The 22,572-nt window shown below is 50.7% G+C and overlaps 1 protein-coding gene and 1 long non-coding RNA gene across 2 annotated transcripts; one reads left to right on the forward strand and one right to left on the reverse strand.

The window, feature by feature from the left end:
* Nucleotides 1-7,927: 7,927 nt before the first annotated feature.
* On the reverse strand, nucleotides 7,928-12,106 carry DMRTA2 (DMRT like family A2). Its single transcript, XM_043574942.1, has 2 exons — nucleotides 11,345-12,106; nucleotides 7,928-10,093 (listed from the first exon to the last, which is right to left on the reverse strand). Exons 1-2 carry the CDS (start codon nucleotides 11,898-11,900, stop codon nucleotides 9,042-9,044), a joined length of 1,608 nt encoding a protein of 535 aa, XP_043430877.1. The 5' UTR covers nucleotides 11,901-12,106; the 3' UTR covers nucleotides 7,928-9,041.
* Nucleotides 12,107-14,504: 2,398 nt separating this feature from the next.
* Nucleotides 14,505-19,249, forward strand: LOC122480492. Its single transcript, XR_006296583.1, has 2 exons — nucleotides 14,505-14,944; nucleotides 17,514-19,249. It is a non-coding gene; the product is annotated as an uncharacterized LOC122480492 (long non-coding RNA).
* Nucleotides 19,250-22,572: the final 3,323 nt, after the last annotated feature.

A 22,572-nucleotide genomic window follows, 5' to 3' on the forward strand; every position in this document is an offset into this window, starting at 1 on the left:
ATGTTCTTGACCTCAGGGGGAAAGCTCTCAGTTTTTCCCCATTGAGGATGATATTAGCTGTGGACCTTTCATATATGGCTTTTATGACATTAAGGTATGTTCTTTCTATCTCAACTTTCTTGAGGGTTTTTATTAAGAAACGATGCCTTATTTTGTCAAATGCTTTTTCAGCATCTATTGAAAGGATCATATGGTTCTTATCCTTTCTTTTATTAATGTAGTGTATCACATTGATTTATTTGTGAATATTGAACCAGCCCTGCAGCCCAGGAATAAATCCCATTTGATCATGGTGAATAATTCTTTTAATATACTGTTGAATTTGATTTGCTAGTATCTTGCTGAAAATTTTTGCATCCAGGTTCATCAGGGATACTGTGTCTATTGAAATAATCATATGGTTCTTAGCCTTTCTCTTACTGATGTGGTGTATCACATTGATTGATTTGCAAATATGGAACCACTCTTGTATCCCAGAAATAAATCTCACTTGATTGCAGTGAATGAGTTTTTAACGTATTGTTTGATTTGGTGTGCTAATATTCTGTTGAGGATTCCTGCATTTATCTTCATTGGAAATATTGGCCTATAGTTCTCTTTTTTAATGGTGTCTTTAACTGCTTTTGGTATCGAGGTAATGCTAGCCTCATGGAATTAATTTGGAAGTTTTCCTTCCTTTTCTATTTTTTTTTTAATAATTTAAGAAGAATAGGTATTAACTCTTTTTAGGTGTTTCGCGAAATTTGCCTGTGAAGCCATCTGTCCTGGACTTCTGTTTTTAGGAGATTTTTGATTATTGATTCAATTTCTTTGCTGGTAACCAGCCTGTTCATTTTCTATTTCTTCCTGTTTTAGTTTTGGTGGTTTACATGTTTCTAGGAATTTATCCATTTTTTCTAGGTTGTCCAATTTGTTGGCATATAGTTTTTAAAAATCTTTTATTATTTATATTTCTGTGGTATTTCATTATTTCTCCACTCTCATTTGCGATTTTATTTATTGTATATTTCTCTTTTTTTCTTGATGAATCTGGCTAAAGGTCTAACAATTTTATCAAATTTTTCTAAGAATCAGCTCCTAGATTCATTGATCTCTTCTGTTGTTTTTTTAGTTTTGATATCATTCATTTCTGCTTTAATCTTTAGTATTTCCTTCCTTCTGCTGTTTTAGGCTTTGTTTGTTGTTCTTTTTTAGCTCCTTCAGGTGTAAGATTAGGTTGTTTATTTGATATTTTTCTTGCTTCTTGAGATAGGCCTGTATTGATGAGCCACTTTTGCTGCATCCTAAAGGTTGTGAACCATTATGTTTTCACGTACTTTTTTATGTCTCCTTTTATTTCCTGGTTGACACTTTCATTCTTTAGTAGCATGTTATTTAACCTCCATGTATTCGTGGTCTTCCCTGATTTTTTCTTGTGGTTGATTCCTAGTTTCATAGTGTTGTGGTCAGGAAAGATGTATGGTATAACTTCAATCTTTCTCCATTTTTTGAAGCCTGTTTCATGGCCTAATATATAACCTATGCTGGAGAATATTCCATGTGCACTTGAAAAGAATGTATCTGCTATTTTAGGATGAAATCTTCTGAATATATCTGTTAAATCCCTCTGGTCCAATATGTCATTCAAAGCCATTGTTTCCTTGTTGATATTCTGTTTAGATGATCCATCCACTGATGTAAGTGGGGTGTTAAAGTCCCCTACTATTATTGCATTTTTATCAATTAGTTCCTTTATGTTTGCTATTAACTGTTTTATGTATTTGAGTACATAAATATTTATAGTTGTTATATTTTTTTCATATTGTCTCCTTTATTATTATATAGTGTTCTCCTTTATCTCCCGTTACAGTGTTTGTTTTCAAGATTATTTTGTCTGATATATGTATTACTACTCCAGCTTTCTTTTGACATCCATTTGCATGATAAGTGTTTCTCATTCCCTCCCATACAATCTGCTGGTGTCTTTAGGTCTAAAATGAGTTTCTTATAAGCAGCATATAGATGGGTCTTTTTTTTTTTTTTTACCCATTCTGTCACCCTGTCTTTTGATTGGAGTGTTTAGTCCATTCACATTCAAAGTAATTATTGATAGATATTTATTTATTGTCACTTCGTTACTTGTTTAGTGGTTATTTTTGAAGATTTTTTCTGATCCTTTTATTTTGTGAGTTCTTTGAATTTTTCAGAAATATTCATTTTTACTGCTTTTGTGTTTCTTACTTTCATACTGTCATTTTTGGTCTCTTCTTTCCACTCAAAGAGTCCTCTTTAATATTTCTTGTAGGGCTGGTTTAGTGCTCAGGAACTCCTTTAGTTTTAGTTTGTCTGGGAAACTCTTTGTCCTACTCTGAATGATAGTATTGCTGGATAGAATATTCTTAGCTGCAGGTTTTTCTCATTCAACACTTCAAATATATTATGCCTCTCCTTACTGGTTTGGAAAGTTTCTGATGAAAAATCTGCTGATAACTTTATGGGGTTTCCTTTGTATGCAACTGTCTTCTTTTGTTTTGGTGCATTTAATATTTTTTCTGTGTCACTATATTTTCTATTTTAATTACAATATGTCCTGGCATGGATCCGTTTTTGTTGATTTTGTTGGTAGTTCTCCATGCCTCCTGGATCTGGATATCTGTTTCCTTCCTCAGACTAGGGAAGTTTTCAGCTATTATTTCTTCAAATAAATTATCTACCCCCCCCCTTTCTCTCATCTTCTTCTTCTGGAACTCCTATAATACAAATATTATTATGTTTGATGGAGTCACTGGGTTTCCTAAGTCTACTCTCAGTTTGCATGATTTCTTTCTCTCTTTTCTTCAACTTGATTACTTTCCATTACTCTGACTTCTAGGTCATTAATTCAGTCCTCTGCTTCTTTCAGGCTGCTGTTTATTTCATCAAGGGTGTTTCTCATTTTGTTTACTGAGCCTTTATCTCTGCTATGTTATCCCTTATTTCTGTGTTAATGGTCTCACTGATGTCCTCCACTCTTTTCTCAAGTCCAGTGAGTATCCTTACAACCATTGCTTTAAATTCTCCATCAGGAGAGCACCTGGTTGACTCAGGCAATGGAGCATGTGACTCTTGATCTCAGGGTTGTAAATTCAAGCCCCTGTTGGGCTAGAGATTATTTAAAAATAAAACCTTAAAAAAAATAAATAAAAAAAAAAAGAAATCCTCATCAGGTATGTTACTTATATTTGTTTTGCTTAGTTCTCCAGGTGTGGCCTTGTCCTATTCTTTCATTTGGGGCAAATTCCTCTGTCTTCTAATTTTGTCTAAGTCTCTGCACCTGCTTCTCTGTTAGGAACGTCAGCTACATCTCTTGTTCTTGAGGTTAGTGGCCTTATGGGAAGAAGAGGTCCTGTAGTGCCCTGCAGTGTAGTGTTCCATAGGGCCTCCAATATGTGTTGTGTGCTGCACTCTGCTGTTGTGTCCTAGCCACTTTATACTTCAGGCCAGTGGTGTGCTGAGGCTCTCTTTGCCTGTTGTGCACAATGTTTGGTTGCTGGCCTGGATGTGGCACGTTTTCACTAGTGTGTTCTGGTCTGCTTGTGAAATGAGACCTGTTGCCACCACCACCAGAATGGAGGCCTCACAAAACTCTGAGGTCAAGAGACCTGGTGTTGGTAGGGGTTTAGGCCAGTCTTCTGGGTGAGGGGGGCCTGCCATGCTAGGACTGAGGCAAGTGTGACTGGGAAAGGTGGTTCTTCTGGAGAACAGAGTGTGGAGCTTGGTGTAAGCAAGTTAGGTAGGGAGTGTTGACACTGCTCTGTGTTTATGCTGATGGGCAGAGGAAAGAAATCGCACCAGTTAGTTCATTGTTCCCAGAAGGGTCTCTCTGTGAATGCTGCCTCTTTGGGGCATGCTCTGAGCAACTCACCTCCCCACTGTGTGCCCCAGGCACTCTTGAGATCACTATTTCCAAGCTGTATGTCCAAGGGCTGTTTGCCCTGCTTTTTCTCCAAGAGCAGCCCCAATGTCCTCCAAGCTTTCCCAGAGCCAAGCACACTGACCTTTAAAACTCCAGGCTTTAAGCCCTGCTGGTTGCAGGAACTCATGAAATTCAGGCCCTGTTGCTTTCCAAGCCAATTGCTATGGGGATTTGTTTTCTCCCTGTGCTCCCCTGTGTGCTAACTTGTCTCTCACTCTTCCTTGTGACCACAGCTCCCTCCTCATGGAAGCAGCCATGATCCCTTTCTCTCCCCAGCTGTGTCTCCTCATTTCCTACCTTATTTGATGTGGGCTCTTCTCCACCTTTAATTGTGGAGTTTGTTCTGCCAGTCTTCAGGAAGATTTCTGGGTATGTAGGATAGTTATCTTGTTGTATTCATAGGATGAGGTGAGCCTAGGGTCCTCCTCCTCCACCACCATCTTCTCCTCCAAGTGAGGATCTTGAACTTTAAGTTCCATCAGTGTCACTGGGACTTGGCGAAAGTGAGGACAGTCCTCAAAGTAGAAGAATAAGAAAGGGCTTTCCAGGCAGGGGGACTTGCATGGGCAAAGATTCAGGAAAGTTCATGGTCTGTTAGGTGACTCTGAGGAGCTCAGTGTGGCCAGAGTGCAAGATATAGGGAGGTGGGGATGGACATGTGGGGAAAGGGCTAAAACCCACTAAAACTAAAGTCTCAGGGAGTAGAGAGCAGGGAAAGTTTGAAAAGGATCTGTACAGGTGGGGAGACCTGACATTTAAGCTTCATTGGTGTCACAACAAAACCAGGCATAGGCTCCCCAGGGTCCTGCTCTGGGACAGTAACCTTCACAGGGTGCAAAATTTTAAGAGAATGATTTTCAGAGGCCAACCTTCTTGGAATGAACAGAAAAGATGAAAGAATTCCAATGCCTGGGTTCTCAACATCCTCCACCCAGGCCCATGGCTTCCGCTAAGGGAGTCCTTTGTCCAATGGGATAAAGGGCTGGGCCACTTCATCCCTCCCAAGGCCCTGCTACCACCCACATGCTGACTCTTGACCATTTGGTGTCCACACCTAGAGGCCCCATAAGTTCTGCAAATTCTGTATGTTGAATATTGAAATATTTTCCTCATCTTCCAATCTTGTCTCTGCTCCAGGGGCCCACCACCCTGCAAAGGGTCAAGTGGTCCAGACACCTGGGAATTATCTGTGAGCTCTCCTCTTGGCTTACTCCCCTCACTCCCACCCCCACTGGATCATGAGTGGTGAGTCTGGTTCCTGATAGTTCTTTAAAAAAATTTTTTTTGTGTTTATTTATTTTTGACAGAGAGAGAGAGCGCGCGCTAGAGCACACGAGAGCATGAGAGGGGGAGGGGCAGAGAAAGAGGGAGACACAGAATCTGAAACAGGCTCCAGGCTCTGAGCTGTCAGCACAGAACCCGATGTGGGGCTCCAGCTCACAGACCACGAGATCATGACCTGAGCTGAAGTTGGACGCTCAACTGACTGAGCCACCCAGGCGCCCCTGGTTCCTGATAGTTCTTGAAGTCAACCTTTTCTCTCCCTGTCCCTGCTTCCCCTGGCCATTTTTTGGTGCTATCATCCTACATGACTTCTACTCAGGAGACCTGGTACACAGTAGACACTCAATAGTGTGTAGCTAGCTGCTGTTGTTATGAAGAAGAGAACTCGGGGCAGGGGGCAGGGGAGATAATGTTGAAATGACCACTACAACAATCTGAGCTCTCCCATGGTAATCCAGACCCAGATCCTCGGTCCTCCCATGCCAGGGGCAGCTGCAGCAGACTTAGGGGAAAGTTTGGAAATAATATGGATGGTAGAGGTCAAGAAGGAAACTCCCATGCCACCTTCCTATCCCCACAAAGAAGAGGTGATTCTAAAGCCTTCCACAAGATCTCCCAGGAGATCTCAGCAGTGCTCAGGCCCCAGCTCCCTCCCACCTGCTGCAGAAGATCCTCCAAACCAAGGCAGGTACTGCCTCAGCCCCCACTCCCACCACTGCCACCTAACAAACTGGCTTGAGCATCCTGGTTTCTGATTCTGACTCCCTAGAACCTGAATGTGCAGCCCTGGGCAGGTCACTGTCAGTCTCTGAGCCTCAGTGCTCCTGACTCTGCAGTTGGAATTCGCCCAAGTGTCAAGGCTGTGACTGCCTACCCCGGGTTTCCATCACTGCATCTGGGCCACTAAGACTCACAGGGCCAGGGAGGAAAGGAGCCTGGGAACCTCACTGTCCCACCCTCTCAAAGTTTCACCGCTCATGAATCATTCTAAGCTCAACCCAAACTGCTGGCAGCCGGGAGCTGAGGCAAACTGTTTCCCTTCTCCGAGCAGCAGGGGTACACATGAGGGGCAGTTCCTCAGAGCCCCCACCATTGGCCAGGAGAGACTGCTTCAGGAGAGGAGAAGAAGGAGAAGGTCCACTGGGGCAGTGCAGAGGAAAGGAGGTCCAGAGTCCGGGGATGGTGGACAAGTCTACAAACCACTCCGGACCTCAGTTTCTTTCTTCCCTTGTAAAACGAAGCCAATAATAAACAACTCACTGGATTATTCCGAGTTTGCTGTGAGGATGAACTAAAATCCTAATCTTGAAATCCACGAAGCTCCGCTCCGGTTGTTCCTCAGAGTGGGAATGCTGGTTGCCAGGCCAGCCTTTGGGGTCTGGCTTGAGCACCCGCAGGAACCAAGGAGCTCCTGGAGACTCCATGTAGGTCTCTCCTGAAACCAAGAGACCCAGAGCGATCTTAAGTTCACCTTGGATGGGGATGAAGGCAGAGGCCAGGAAGGGGGCAGCTGGAATCTATGCTGGAAGAGGACCGGAGGCCTCCAAAAAACTGGAAAAGGAGGGTGAGAAGGCTTGAGGGAGCAGCATGAAGGGCAAGAAAGTTCACCCTTCTAAAAGTGCGCGCTTTCTCTAGCTTTCCTCTCTTTTTCTAGTAACTCTTCCCTCCTCTTTCTCCTCTCTCCCTCTTCTTTCCTTCCTATCTTCCTTCCCTTTCTCGTTCTCTCTGTTGCCCCCCATCTTTCTTCTCTCGCTCCTTCTTGCACCACTTTCAGCTCGTCGTCACCCTCGCACTTTATAACCAAACAGCCAAACCCCTTTCCAATTAAAGTGGAATTAGGCAACTCAATCAAATTAGTTCCCTATTAAAGCCCTTCTTTATTAAACCGTTTTTCTTGTCCTGCTATTAAGTTTCACCGCCTGGCGGAACTCGAGCCGGCCCCAGAAGTTTACCTTGGGATGACGCCGGGCCCAGACTAGGGGAGGGAGCACCCTGTTTCCCGGAGAGAGGGAGTCATCCTGCAGGGAGCCGAGCAGGTGGGAGGAGGGGGTCGGCGGGGGAGCCACTATTGTGCTCAGCCCCGCTGCAGGAGGGAAAGCCACTGGGGTGCTAAGAGAGATCTGGCCGGAAGGCTCGTCCTCAAAGTCCCTTTCGGATTACACTGCCGCGGACGAGGGCAGCGCCTCCCCCCCTCCGACCTCTATCACCCCAGAATAACTCCCGGGCCACGAGCCTCTGTGGAAGAATGGTCGCAGCCCTCCTTCCCCCAGCCGCCGCCTCCGTTGCCTTGGTTCCAAACCTCTTTGAGAAGGGAAGCGCGCGGTGTGCGACCCGTGCTGTGCCCAAATCTGCGGCCCGGGAGAACCGGAACCCGGCCTCCAGCCTCTCAGAATTCCGTAGGAGGCTTTGCCAGCGATCCGAGGATCCAGGGCACTGGCAAGACGACCCGCCGCTCCCGCGCGCCCAAAACAGGAGTGGGAAGGACGCAGGGTCCCCGACGCGTAGCGGGCGCCGCTCCTCGCGGGGTTCGGAGTCGCGCGTCACTCCCGTCGGCGGGGCCTTTCCCTGCGCCACGGAAAGTTTTCCGGCTCCGCACCCCCCGGGGGCGGACACCAGCCAGCCTTAAGTCAAGCTGGCACCGCGGGGCCCGAGCGGGAAATCAAGACCTTTTCAATGTGGCCGCCCGAGGAGCGGGACGGGATTCGGTGCTGTTTTCTTAGAAAATAACATTTATTTCTAGCTCATGTCTATGCAAAGGAAAGCACAAAGTGAGCCATTCTCTGCAGCAGCGTTTCCCGCTGCTGTCCCTTCGGTCGGGCTTTTGGCGAGTCCCGGGAGGCGGGGATGCGCCCTCGGGCGGGCGGTTCTGGCTCAGTCACTAGTCGCTCTGTTCCTGCTTCAGTGCGCACCTTGACCACTCCTTAGGGAGAGATCGGCCGCAAGCAAGAGGGGCGGGTGGGCAGGATTTGTCCCGAGTTCACAATATATTTAATCTATAAAACCTGATAAGTACAATGCGCGCATAGTCTACTTCTTTCCATTTTGTCCTTTTTTTGCTTGTTTCTGAATATTTTTCACGTTAATACCGAGGTCACCTACAGATTACAATTAATAACTTAGAATTCCATTTTATAACATTATACACTGGCTTGTATATATATATGTATAGATTATATATAGATTTATACATATATAAAAACTCACACTGCACCAAGGAAACCCATGCTTATCGGCATAAGCAACAAAGAGAGCGACAAATACCGCAACGAGGAAAGTGCACCTTAGAACTTGTTTCCTTTTTTTTTTTTACAATTGATATCGATATATATATGTGTGTCCCAAAGACTCGACTCAGTGCCAAGAGATTTATACATCCTAAATTTATATTTGTTAGAGCGAATAATTTTTTAAAAATTTAATAAGGAGAGGGAGACACAGAAGACAGACTCTCGGACTATCCTGCCATCCACTGGAGAGCGGGCGGGCGGGACGAGCACAGCAAAAGGAGAGGCAGGAGCGTGTGTGGCGGCCTCAGCCTCTGAATTCTCAAGAATTCCCCGCCTTTCGAAGAGCTGATAGAGCCTTGAGAAGGGGTTTAGAGGACGAGGGTCAGGGCCACGCACCCCCTCGGAGAACACCTGTATCTGTAGTTGCTCCCTTTTGCTCAGCTCTCCACCCTTCCAAAACAAAACTGAAAATCACCTTTGAGCGAGAGGACCCGAGCCGGGGCGCAGAAGGCGCAACGGGTGAAGAGGGACCCGCGGCCCGCGGGATCAAGGCTGGGGTCCCCGTTTGGGGGCCGCCCGGATGCCGGACCCCCGGCCTACTGCTTCTCTGGGGCGCCGTTGACCATAGGCCCGTACAGGCCGCCGCCGTAGGTGGGTTCCTTGTGCACCGCAGCGGCGGCGGCCGAGCGGTCGCGCATGAGGTCGCTGAAGGCGTAGTCCATGGGCGGGCGGAAGCCGAGTGTGGGTACTAGACCCGCGGTCGAGTAGGGAGCCATGAAGGCCAGGCCACGGCTGTGCGCCGCTGCCGCCGAATAGGCCAGGCGCAGGGGGCTGAGGCCGAGCGGCGCGCCCAGTGGGTAGGCGCCGGCGTCGGCGCCGAAGTGACTAGCGTTGGGCTGCAGTGGCGAGAAGGCCGAGCGGCTGCTCAGCGAGCCCAGCGCCCCAGGCGCCATGGCGCCGGCCAGCAAAGGTCTATGGTGCGGAGGGGCAGCGGGGCCGGCCTGCAGCGGCGCGGGCAGCCCCGGCCCCCCGGCAGCGGCGGCATCAACGCGGCCCGGCCACGCGTCTTCCGCAGCTGCTACCGCACCCACCGCGGCCTTATCAGGAGGCGCGGCGGGGCCAAGGCCGGCCGCCAGACCCCCGCGGTGGTGGTTCAGCACCTGCTCGATGGCCTGCACCACGTCGCCGCCGCAACCCTGCAACACCAGCTCCAGGACGCCTCGCCGGTGGCCCGGGAAGACGCGCGTCAAGATGTCCAGCGGCGTCCGCTGCCGTGGACCCGGGCCCCCGCCCAGCCCTGGGGCGGGAGCGGCCTCTGCCTCTTCTTTGTCGGCCTCGGAACCAGATTCGGAGCCCAAAGGGCTGGCGGAGCCCGGGCTGTCCTCCTCGCCACCGCCTCCCGGGCCTGCGCTGCCCGGGCAGCTCCCACCTGCCTCCTTGGAGGCCCGGGCCAGGGGCGACCCGGAAAAGGACTCCCCGTCGCCGTTCTCAGAGCCCGAGCCCGGCCGCACCTCCGGAGAAGATGTCCCGGGACCCGAGTCTGCGCCGTCGGGTGATAAGGGCTTCCCCGGTGGCGGCTGCGGGCTGCCTGGGCGGCCGGTCTGAAGCAGCGTCTTGGGGAACAGGTCAAACTTCTGCAACTTGGCCTCTAGGAAGGGAGAAAAGGGTATATGAGGAGTGATTAGGAGCCGGGAGGCGACGGCACCCTCAGTACATTATCCCTTTGGACCCAGTTTCCTCTCTCTCTGAACCCGACGACCTTCATTCACTGGGCTCCAGTGCCTCTTTCTTTTTTCTCCAGTATTCCTTAATCTCTGAGCCCCTACAGTTTTGTCTCACTTCCCCTACCCCTAGGGTGCACTCTTTTGTATGTACCCAGGACCCTAACCACTTGGGCTCTGTAAATTCAATGTCCAGTTCCCCTTTCCACATCTGTGCCCCAACACTTCCACCTTTATTCTCCTTCCTATCTTTGCCTTGACCTGGAGAAGTGGCCTGGCCCAGGAGACAATATAACTTCCACCTATATCATCTACTGTATAGAGACCCCACTCCACATCCATCGTTCCAAGAGCAAACTCTGCCCTGGGTGTCCTCTGGCCTTGGGCAACATAGCTTGTAATGGAAGGCACCTTGGGTATCTAAGAGATCTCAAGCCTTTCTACAGGTAAAAATAGAGCCCCTATTTCTAATCCACCCTTTCCAAAATTAAAACCTAAGAACTTCTTCACTGCCAAGCTGGGGTCTCAGAAGGCCCCCAATGGCCCCAGACTTAATTCCTCCCTCCCTAGAAAAAGGCGAGATGTTCTTGAAGAAGAGGGTGGGGCCAGACTGGGAGTAGTGGGGGTGGGGGTAGGGGAAGAGTGGGGATCCAGGGAAGCGAGAGAGTTCCTGCTCGAAGGAAACCAGGACAGGTGGGGAAAGAAGCTAGAAAGAAGGAGAGGCGCAGCATGCGGTTGTCCGGGGAGCATTAGGAACTTGAGAAAAGGAATCAGAGGGGGAAAAGGAAGGGGGTGTCTTCAATACCTAGAGAAAGCCGTGCGGGGAGACGAAGGAAGACTGGGAGAGGGCCAGATTTCTGAAGAAAGTTGGGAAGGAGCAGAGGAACCACGGCGCGTGAAGAGCAGAACCAAGGTTAAATATGAGACGCGCGGATTTCCGAGCAAAGTGAGCAAGGAAACTGGGACCTGGCTGCATTTGGGTAGAGGAGATAAGATTACAGGGTCTACATTTGGCCCCGCAGTGAAAAAAAGGGCCTGGGTGCGCGGTGAACTCTAGCAGTCGGGCATTTAGAAAAGGGGATTCCACTCTTTCAGTACCAAGACAAGTAAGTCTCTGGGCCACGTCCCCTGGGGCCCCGTCCCTGCTTCCCTTCCTCCCCACCCTGCCGCGCGCTCACCTGAGCTCCCCGAGCCCGCAGTGCCGCCTCCGGTCCCTGCGGGCGCTCCTGCTCCCGGCCCCCCGCCGTCGGCGGCGCACACGGAGCCGAAGACCTCGTAGGCAGGTCGCGGCGGGATAATGCCGTTGGCGGCGGCCAGCGCTAGGCCCTCGGCAGTGCCGTAGAGCAGCTGTAGCTCGCGCGCCTCGTTCTCCTCCTGCGCCTGTTGCCTGCGCAGCGCCACCTGCGCCGCCATGACGCGCTGGCGCTCCGCGATGAGCGTGCACTTGGCGCACAGGCAGTCCTTCCAGCGGCAGTAGCGCTTGTGGCCCTTGAGCGCCGACACCACGCCGTGGTTGCGGCAGCGCGCGCACTTGGGGGTCCGCGGGTACTTCTCCGCCGCCCGCAACAACAGCGGCGGCGCTCGTAGCAAGCCGCCCGCCACGCTCACCGGTAGCGACGCGGCCGCAGCCGCCGCCGCTGCCACCGACGCCACAGACGCCACGGGCGGCCCCGTCGCTGTCGCCGCCGCCGTCGCTGCGCCGGGCACGCTAGGCAGCTCAGAGCGCAGCTCCATGGCAGGACCTGGCGTAGAAGACCGTGGGAAGAAGGAAGAGACTTGTGGTGAGGAGCGCACGGTGTGCTAAGGTACAGCGTACCCACGAAGAAATCAGGCTTAGGGAGGGAAATTTCGGTCGCGGAAGTTTGGCTAGTGGTGCCAAATTGCCGGGAGGAGGTGCCTTCTGATCCCCCTTGTAAGGCTGAGTTCCCCCACCCCACCCCCACCAAGGCTCTTCTTATATCTGATTTATGCGCTGGGTCTAAGATTTCGTTTGACTCAGTGGTTCCGCTGGAAAATAAAAATAAAAAGACACAAAGTTTGAAAAGTTATTGGTTCAGGTGGATATAACGAGGGTATGAAAAGTAAAATATTATTTCCCAAAGTTTAGCTTAATTGGAGTGAGACAGGTAGAGAGAAATATTTGTTTGATGGGACTCGGACTAGAGAGAAAAATTTTGATCCAACAGTTAGACCGATACCAAGATCAAAACAGGAAAACCGAGGCGAAATGCACAGTTTTGTGGAAAGGTGAAAAGAGAGAGCTATCAGAGCATACAAAGCATGGAGTTCAGCTGGCTGGGTCTGAAGGTTTTGGTCAGAGCAGGAGAGTTAGAAAAATCAGGCACAGAAAGAACGGCTCGAGGAAATAGAGTGAAGGCTAGCAAAACAAATATTTTAAAAGCAAAGTTAGGCGCGGGGGGAGGGGCAGGGACCAGTGGAAATGTGGGGGCTACAAGTTTCATGAAGCGGGGCCTCCAGGGAGTGGGAGAGAAAAATGAGTGTGGAAATGAATTCGGGAGGCGTGGGGGGGGGGGGGTTAAAGAGAAAATTAAGCCGAAGAAACTTTGGGAAAGCAAACCCAGCCTCAAGGTTAGCTTGAGGGATGAGGAAAACAACACCAAAACAACAGCTGATACGGGTGTCTGGGTCCCAGGGTTCACTCAGGAGAGAAAGGTGTGCAAGAGAGGGAAAAACAAACAAACCCTTCAGGTAAAAGTTGTGGGTGGGGGTGGAGTAAAACCTGTGGCACAATTTTTAGTCTTGTAGCCTGGGAGAGTAGTCGAGAAGGAAAAAGTATCTTGCGAAAAGTTAGGTGTAACAGGAGGGTGATCTTTTCTCTGACCATCTCACACTGCCTTCAAGATCCTCTCCTCCAGTTTAGGGACAGAATCGTCAGACACATGCTCCCCATCCTGGGATCTCTGCGGGACCTTACTCTAGTGCAGATTCTCGAGCTCTGGTCTCAGAATTGGGATCCTGGGACTTGGATAGCCCAGGAGACAGCACCGAGGCAGAGGAGTCGCCTCTGGAACTGGCTATAGGCTAACAACGGAGTCTCACCTGAGCTGCGGACCTAGAAGGCCTAAGCAGGCCCAGCCCCGAGCTTCTGCCCTGTCTCTTCTGGGTCCCCGTATTCCCGGGTCCCCGCCAGAGCCCGGAACCGAATCCTCCTGTTCCCGCCCCAGTATCCTAGATCCCTTCCCTATCTGAGCGGCCTCTTCCCTCAGGCCCCTGGGGCCGCTAAGTCCCTAAGGCCGGCGTGGCCCGGGCCTTGTCAACAGGGCGGGTAGACCAGGCCGCTTCCCCCTGCCCTCCCTGCGCCCCTCAACTACCTGCCTTGGGCTCGGGGATCCTCCTCCTCCGCTGGCGCTTCTCGCACCTCCCAGCTCCGCTCGCGATGCAGGCGCTCTTGGCCTCTTCCCCTTGCCCCCTGGTCCCTTATCTGACCACGTCACCCTCCTTCGGTCACCATGTCCGAACTTCCGGACCCCCTCGGAACGCTGCGCAGTCCAACGCTTCCGTCGGAAATCCGAGCCGGGGGACTGGTTAGGGACCGGCTGGCTGGAACCCGCGACCCGGCCCTCGCCGCGCGGCGTCCCCTCGCGGAGCGCGCGGGACGCTGCGCACAGCCGCGCCCCAGTTGCCCGGCGCTGCCAGACTCTCAATGAGCCGCTCGCCCGCTCTATTGTTGCTCCTTAGGGCTCCATTAGACAGAATTGGACAACAATGTGGCGCCTGCCATTGGCCAGGGGAGGCAGACAGCGCTCTGATTGGCCGGGCCCGCGCCCGGGGAGCCCCGCATTCTACTGTGTCCGAAAGATTCGAAACTCCAAAAGCTCCACAGAGTGCCTCCGGGAGGGGAGGGGCGCGCCGGGGAAGGAGTGGAAAAAAGTAGGCTAGGAGGAGCGTTGAAAATATCGTGACAAGTAGTTTCCGTGCGCCCGAGAGCGTGTGAATTGCGCCTAATTACCGTGTCCGGTGCGCCTCTACGTAGCCGTGTGTAACCCCTCGGCTTCTAGGACGCGGGCTCCGCTGCGCGGCTCTCAGAGGCCCCGGGCGCTTGGCAAGGCCGAGTTTCCCAAGTGGCCTTGGTGGCCGGGGGCGGGATAGGGGCAGGTGACAATTCAATTACCGCGGTCGGGGTGGGGTGGAACGGGGACGCAGGGGTGGGGAAGGGAGAGGGCATATAGCATAAATGCCAGGACGATTTTTCCTGCCTCCTTCCGGCTCTGTTCTACCAAGTCCAATGCGTTTGGGGTAGTTGGGAGCTGTTTTGTATTTTTCTCTTGCGGCCTTTAAAACACAGATCCTTTATTTTAAAATTCCTGGTACGATAGGCATCAAAAAAGGGTAAGTATGGTTTATGAGGATTTCTGTTGTTAAAGAGGAGACGGGAGAGAATTGAGATGACGCTTCCCGTCGGAGCCCTCCAGTTCCCTTGCGCTTCCTTTCCCAACCCTTAATTCCATTCCTCTTCCTCCTCTTGTTCTTTCCTTTCCTCACTTCTGCAGCATCTTGATTTCCTTTAGTTGGTGGTGGGATTCTTTTTGTCACTGTTGTTTCAAATTAACAAAAAGTTTAATTTCTTTTTTAAACGAAAGTAAAACGTGCCCTCTCTGTCTCCCTAGATCATCTTGAACGCAGGACGCGCATCGGTCAGTCCGTCCTTCCCGGCCTGAGACAAGGTCGCCACGGACCCCCAGGAGTAGTTTTAACTTTCACCTTCCACTCCCGTACTGACGTCACGGCCCTGAGGAACAGCTCGATCTGCAGAGGAGGTAACAGGTTTTGGATTTTGTTTCCCTTTTGAATGGCAACATCTGGAATTAATACCGCGGTTTTCGGGCAGGATCACCTTGGGTTTCTCTGTGATTCTCTGTGCCCTTTCTTTCTGTCTTTTCCTCCGTCCAGTGTTCTCTCTCATTTTTACTCTCCACTTTTCTCTTTCCTTCAGAGTAAAGAAAATTTGTTTAATTAATAGAAAAAACGAGCTTTCACGTTGTTCTCCCTCCACTCCCGATCATGCGTTTCTGTGATGTTCTTTAGAACTTCCAGGGCCACGGGGTTCAGCCCGCACAGCCTGGGTCGCGGAGGTCCTGGGCGCGTAGACTCAGTGTCCCGCCCCTGGCCTAGGAACGCACCCCTTTCCACCTGGCACAACTCGTGGGCCGCGACTCGCCAGCCCAACCTCTCTAACGCTAGGCGCTTGCGACTGGGGGAGGAAGGCAAGAAAAGTGGGGCCCCACCCCAGTTCACCGAGTCCCGAAGGGAGGTTCCTAGGATGCTGTCCGGGATGGCCAGGCTGAGAGAGGGAGAGGGAGAGGGAAGAAGGTGGTGTGCGGAAGAGCCGGGCAGAGAGCTTCCAGAAAGCTGACCGGGCCCTCGGGCAAGTGCCCTCCCACCCTGACAGAGTCTGTGATGGTAACATAAACCAGACCCTTTGCTCCTAACAAATTCCACTAGCTGGAGCCTGAGAATATGTTTGGGAGAGAGCAAGGGGTCAGCTCCACCTCATGTCCTGCATGGAGTCAGGTAAGGGAATGAATCTGGGATACTATGTCCTGCAGGAGTGGAAGACCCAGACCCCACCTTAGAACACCTTGACGTTACAAGGTTAAGGAAATCTCTCTGTTAGCTGCACTCTGGCAAGAGGACATGTGGGAGAGGGGGAGGACTGCTACTGAATCCTGCACCAGGGTGTCTGGTGTCTTCTCCCAGAGCTACCTTGGACAAAGTTTTTCAGAAATTATTTTAAACCCTAAATGAATTGAACTATAGGAGTAAGCCTAGCTTTTGGAGAGCGGTGGCCCAGATACTCCTCTTTTCGCTTGAAGCCAGGCCACTGTGTCCTCAACTTCAGTTCAGTGAACCTGGGGGAGCCAAGGGTCCAGCCACAAGGACTTGGGAACCCCACGCTCTCCCACTAGAGTGTGAGGAACCTCATTTCCTTAGGAGTCAGAGTCCACATCCTGGAACCCCGCCTAACCAGAGGGAATCTGCTCACCCCTAGAGCAGGCTCCTCTTTCCTTGCCTTCATCACTCAACAGATCTGGGACCTACAGCCTTTCTTCTGATACACCTGAGATTGGGGTTCTCATGTGAGTGAATGTGTCATGAATGGAGGGAGGCAGAGTCATCCTAGGCAGAGGTCATTGCACTCATACCTCTACAGGCCATCCTGGGGTTAGTCCTGATTTGGACTGATCCCCAAGGGAGCAGCCCTGAGGGCTGTGGCTGTGCTAGCCACCAGTGGTGCCCAAATTGAGGCAGCAGGGACTACCTTCTGCACACACCAGAGGGTGGCTTCACACCTGGACATACATCCTGCACGTGGAACCTCATTCTGTGAAAGTCTTGGATACACCCTCACATCTGCTTGCAGTGACCGCCCACAGGGTGCACTCACCTCTGAAGCTGCCTTCTCACCCAGAGGACCCCTTCAGAAAGTCTGATTGAATTCACAGCGATCATAATCATGCCCTCATCCTAGGATATCCACTTTGTACTTGACCTCCTACCGAGATGCCCACAGACTCCCTGGTCAGTGACTAAACACCTAGATAGAAGCATATGCTCACAGACATGTGCCCTCGCTAGTCCATGGACCCAATCCTGTTCCAGGGCCCTGAAGTTGGACCCTGCACGGAGAAAGCCAGACCACTGGGACGAATGAGGCGGCTCAGGGCAGAAAGCTCATCCTCACACAATCAGGCACAAACACACTCCCTCAAGCACCTCCTCTTAGTTCAGAATCATTTGCTGCGCCGGCGTCTGGGGTTCCCGGGTGAGTTCTCCCAGCCAGGAAAATCCACCTCCACCCGTGTTCGCTGCTGGCCCCATCCCCCAGGACCCCGCCCGCAAAGGGGTGGGGTTCAAAGGGATGGCCCTAGTGGCGACCCAGGGTGAGGCTGGAGTTGGGGTTGAGGGTGTGGAGGGGGCTGGAGGTGCGGCGTGGTGGCTCTGAGTAGGAGCAGGGCCGGGGGCGCTGATGGGGGACCCGGGAGGCATTGACTTTTGCGCTGTTTGCCCGCGGCCTCGGAGCAAGCAGACGCCATCTGTTTGCCGGCTGCGGCACGTCCCGTTTAATTACCCTCCCGGCAGCCTAATAGAGATGATATTAAACTAAATCTTTCTGACATTAAAAGTAATTATCCCCAAACCGGTGGCTCCGGGACGGAATCGCTCCTCCCGTCCCCACCCCTCCCCTGGCCGCTCCAGATTCCGTTAGTTTGGCTGAAACTCTTTACCGGGAAAGGGGCGCGGAGAAAAGGGGGGAAGGAAGGTAACTTTGGGAGAAGGAATCTACGCGGGCTGCCCTATACACGCTGTTTTCCCGCACAACCACAGACGCACGAACACACGTGTGGATACACTCACATCTGTACACACACAGACCACGACAACATTTTCCTCCGGATCAACTCTCGCCATGTTAATTAAGAGTCTCAGCCGCGTGCACCCCTGCGTGGACAGAGAAGCGCAGCCTGGTTTGCTGTCCCCGCCCCCGAGCCCGCTACAATGGCCCTTTTACCGGGTCAAAGCCACGGATCCGGCCTAAACCGGGGCCAGGGACCCAGGCACAGTTCTGCAACCAGAAAGAACCTCTTTCATCGTGGCCCTTGACTTCTCGGGCGCTCTTCCTGTGAGGGGCCCTGCGCCTCGCGATTCCCCTCCAGGCCCTTAAGTCCCGCCAGAGTCTGCGAGGCAAGTTCTATTATTCCACTTGACAGGTGAGAGCACAGACCCAGGGAGGTGAGGTGACTGGGCCCCCATCTCAGAAGCAGTACGGGACAGAAAATAATTCGAACTCAGGAGACCAGAGGAGACCCCTACCCAAGGCCCAAGTTGTGCACGGTTCCAGGCACGGCGTCAGGCTGGGCGCGGCAGATGGAATTCTGGCCCGAGGCCCCTCTCCGCACCTCGCCCTCTGGGGCCCGCGGGACCCTCTGGTGCTCCGCCTCTCCCCGGGCCTTCGACCCTCTTCAGCAGAGGAGCGGGCCAGGGAGCCACCTGAGGGCGAAGCAGCGGTGGCACCGAGTTGAGAGCGCGGCGAGAATCCCCAGCCCAGAGCCCCTGAGCCCAGCCGGCCGCAGCCCTTCTTTGGATCGAGCCCGGGCGTCTGCAGGGTGCGTGCGGAAGCGGCGGCCGCCCAGTGTCGCCAGGCTTCCTGTCTCCACAGCTTTCTGGCTGGGCGCAGCTGAGCCTGGGACAAACGCTCGGAGAGTACTGTTCATTGCCCAACTATTTGCTTGTATTTTTGAGCGCCTAATGTGTACCGCTACCCTGATAAACTCTTGATGTTGCGCTGTGTTGCTTGGTACCCACTCCTTGGGGGGAGGTGTGACGTTCCACGTTTTAGAGACAAGACCGCCGATGTTCAGCAAGGCCCGGAATTCAACTTGCCCGGGGTCACAGTGCGGCTGAGCGTCGAGGAAGATGGGAACCTAGATCCCATTCCCACTCAGGTTCTTTTCTTCTTACCTTCAGTTCCAGTTGGACAGGGTCAGACCTAGGGGCTTTCGTTCGGTTCGATTCCATTCAGTTGAGAGATGATTCACAGAAAATCGAGAGAACGGGTCTTTAATTTCATTCATTTTGAGTACCTAGTAAATGCCTTGGGGCTCGAGGATAAATCAGTTATGATGGACCCTTAAAGTGTTCATGGACCAACTAGGGACACAGTCACCCATCAGTGACCTCACGATGAGAGACAGGGTTGAGGTGGGCGTGGGGAAAGGAGGGTTAAGGGAGACTTCCTGAAGAAAGGGATCCCTGAAGTGAAACGTTCAATTTCCCAAATCGAAACATTATTATTGTTTGTTCTGATAAAACATTACAAAACATTTTAGACAATTCAGTAAATTTGGAATTCCTTGTCTGTCTATTTACCGTTAAAAAAATATACTTTTTGTTACTTGTTTTATATACAAATGTGATAAACATTTTTTCATATTAATATACCTACATAACCTTAAAAATTGCTTAATATTTCAGTGTGTGGATGTACTTTAATTTAGCCAATTTCCTCTTGAGGTATTTTGTTTGTTTCCAATTTTTGCTACAATAAACATTACTACAATGAACATTCTTTGTGAATTTGCCTAATTATTTCCTTAGGATAAATTCTTAGAAATAAGATTGATTGGCCAGAGGCTTTTTTTTTTTTTTTAAGGCTTTTGATAGCTACTTGTCAAATAGCCCCCAGGAAAGGTTGTGTCAACGAACACACTCAACAGTAATGTATCTTGCTGATCTTTTAAATCTTTGCCAATTCAGGCAGGAAAAAAAAGAATCTTTTGTCATTGTAATTTGCATTTCCTTAGTTATTTCTTAGTTTTTCTTTATGTGTTAGTCACTCGTGTTTTTTTTAAAACTGTGTATATTCTTTGCTTATTTTTCTCTCACTGAGTTTCTCCTTTCCTTAATTTGTAATGGCTGTTTATATATTAAAGACAGTAGCATCCTCTTATCTGTAACATATGCTGCATTTCTCCCTTTTTGTTGTTTTATCCAGTTTTGCTGTTACACTGAAGTTTAATTTTTTTTATGTAGCCAAATCTGTCATTTTTTCTTTATAGATGCTTCTTTCTTTATAGATGCTTGAGCAAGGATTTTTCAAATCCAACTTTCTGAAAGCATTCACCTATATTTTGTATTAGCCCCTTTTCATGTAAATGATTTACATTTATATCTTTAGTTCATTTGAAATTAAATTTGGTGGAAGCTGTGAAGTAGGTTTGTAACTTAATTCCCCCCCTCCAATGTTAGCCAGTTATCACAGCTTGTATCTAATGGTCCACCCTTTCCCCCTCTGCACTGATCATATATTATACACTGAATTCTCAGATGGCCTTAGGTCATTTCAGCATTTTTCTCTCTATGGAGCTATTTACTTTTGCACCAGCCTCACTAAAAAATTATTGTAGTTCTGTAATGTTTGGGAGGGCAAGCATCTTTCTGATTCCTGATTCTTCTTTTTCAAATACTCTTGCCAATTTTGGAAAGATAGTCACCTGAATAAATATTTTAGAATTTTTAAAGCTGGCTCCAAAGTGAAAGTAAAATTTTAAAAACCTTTGGAAATTTAATTTAACTGCCTTTAGAAATTAATTTGAGGGAGATTTATCCTATACATCTTCACAATATGGGATATTTCCATCTCGGGCACAGTGTGACTTTCTTATTCACAACTTTTATGTCCCCTTGTAAATTTTGTCGTTTTGTTCCTTGAGTTGTTTTTTAAGCACATTCTTTAGTATTTTATGTATCTATCGTGAACACATTGTTTCACCTATTGCAATGTCTAACTGGTTATGACAGGAGCATAAGAGAGTTACCGATCATAGTATATTTAGAGACCGGCTTCCTTGCTGACCCACTTTAAATGAGTTCTCACAGTTTCCCGGCGCTGAGTTTGGAAGGACCTGGAACTGACTAAGCTGAGGGAGGGAAGGGCGATTCTACACAGAGGAAACGGTGCGAAGGGCCAGTGATTTGTGCACGGAGTGCACCCACAGGGTGGTCTTTTTTGGACCTTCCTTCTCGTGGTCTCCTTCTTGCAAGAGAGCCTTTGGAAACAGCGATTCCAGGAATCAGCCCTGTGTGACCGTGGGCGAGTCGCCTCCCTGCTGGAATCGGATTGTTTGGAGAACAGCAGCCTCCAGGCCATCGCATGTGGGGAGAGAAGAATGCGAAGATGAAGGGCATCAGGGCTCTAGGCTCTTGGGCTGGATCAGCCGGGGTTTGAGTGCCGATGGCTCCTCGGAAGTGCGTGGGGTGTTCGCAGCCGCATACTCGCAGCCTGTAACCCTCAGGTCACTGACCAAAATGAACATATGGGGGAGGGGGATGGGGCTAGAAGGGAGAGACCTAATCCATCTGCCCGGGCCACACACTCACACATACACTAACCCACTCACCTTTGGCATCTTTCCCTCAAAGAGTTCTACTCAGACTTCCACCCTCCCCTCGCCCTCCTACCCCCACCCCCCACCCCGTCCCATTTCCTGCTGGGACTGCGCAGTCTCCTTCCAGACTGTGTATGGTGGGTGAGTTCCAAGCTGCATGACTGGCTCAGGGCCCAATACTGGTTGGGCCAGAGCCCAACATGTTAACTCTCTTTCCTGGCGGGGCCCTGTGTCAGGGTGGGGAAGTTGGCTGACAAGTAGGTGGCTTCCTGCCCCCCCCCCCCCCCCCCCCCCCCCCGACAATGGGTTGAGACTCCAGGCTTGCAGTGACACGGATGCACAGATGCCTTCTCCAGGTGCTCAGGCCCAGGCCACATAGTTACCTGGAACACTTCTGTTCACTGTTTAGGACCCAGCACTCAGGTTGCCCCACTGTCTCTTGTTAGAGGCACAGTAGACACAGACCAACCCTGCAAGCTTAGTGCCTCTGCATTTTGCCCTCTCTGAAGCCTCACAGCTACCCATCTTCATCCCCAATTCATGTCAGAGGAAACTGAGGCATGAAGAGGAAGTAACTTCCCAGAGTGATACAGCTTGGTGGGGGAGGGATGAGAACTGTTCTTTGCATCTGTGGAAGAGACTGGTGAGTCTAGGAGGTAGGGTTGAGGCCACTTCCCCTCAACCCCCACCCCGCCCAATTCTCAGAACTGACCCCCTAGGAATAGGTGTAGGAGGGGTGGATGAAGGCACCCCTTCCTTTGGTGTTGGGAGCCTCTTTTCTTGGGGTTTTCTTCACTCCCTTTGGAGCATGTACACCCCCTCTCACCCCTCAGGACTGACCACACTCTGCTTTCACTTCTGGTGAAGAGTCTGGCAGCACCTTAACACCTTTGGGCATAGCCCGGATGAACATGGGTGCCAGTATGGCACATTCCCTCCTGTGTAAGATGGAAGCTTTCATGGGTCACTGTGAGGATTCAATGACACAATTCATGGAAAGTCCTTCTCGGTGTCTGACATGTAGAAAACATTCGGGGTATATTGGGTATTATTATTTGTTAGTCAGTTGCTGAATGAACGATTGTTCTCTTTGCCTTCGCTCCAGAGGGGAAAACTGTTCCCTTCTCAGTACCCTTTTGCTTCCATTAGAAAAAAGACTGGGGAGCTGGGAGCTGATGACAGGTGACTTCTGCTCTTGAACCATAATCTGAAAACTCCCTCCAGAATCAGAATTCTGATGGAGTGTCATGGATTAGAGACCTTCTGATAGGCCTGGGGTGCTCAAGGTCCCAGAGGGACTCTGGGCCATCTCCTTCCCTAGGTCACCTCATCTCCCCTACCCACCACTCTCTCCAGGGGCTCCATTAACCAGAACATGTTTGCTATAAGCACAAAGTGATACTGCACCAGTAAGAAAGGAGCAGCACAGCCCAGAGCCCACCCCCAGCCTGTGGAAGCAGCCCCATCTGTCTCTTCTCAGGGCCTCCACTATTTTGGGC

Source organism: Prionailurus bengalensis, chromosome C1 (assembly GCF_016509475.1).
Source record: "Prionailurus bengalensis isolate Pbe53 chromosome C1, Fcat_Pben_1.1_paternal_pri, whole genome shotgun sequence".
Taxonomy (NCBI): domain Eukaryota; kingdom Metazoa; phylum Chordata; class Mammalia; order Carnivora; family Felidae; genus Prionailurus; species Prionailurus bengalensis.

Coding starts and splice junctions, on each gene's coding strand:
- DMRTA2 (XM_043574942.1), bottom strand. CDS start 11,900: ATGGAGCTGCGCTCTGAGCTGCCTAGCGTGCCCGGCGCAGCGACGGCG. Junction 10,094..11,344: donor TGCGGGCTCGGGGAGCTCAG/GTGAGCGCGCGG, acceptor CTCCCTTCCTAG/AGGCCAAGTTGCAGAAGTTT.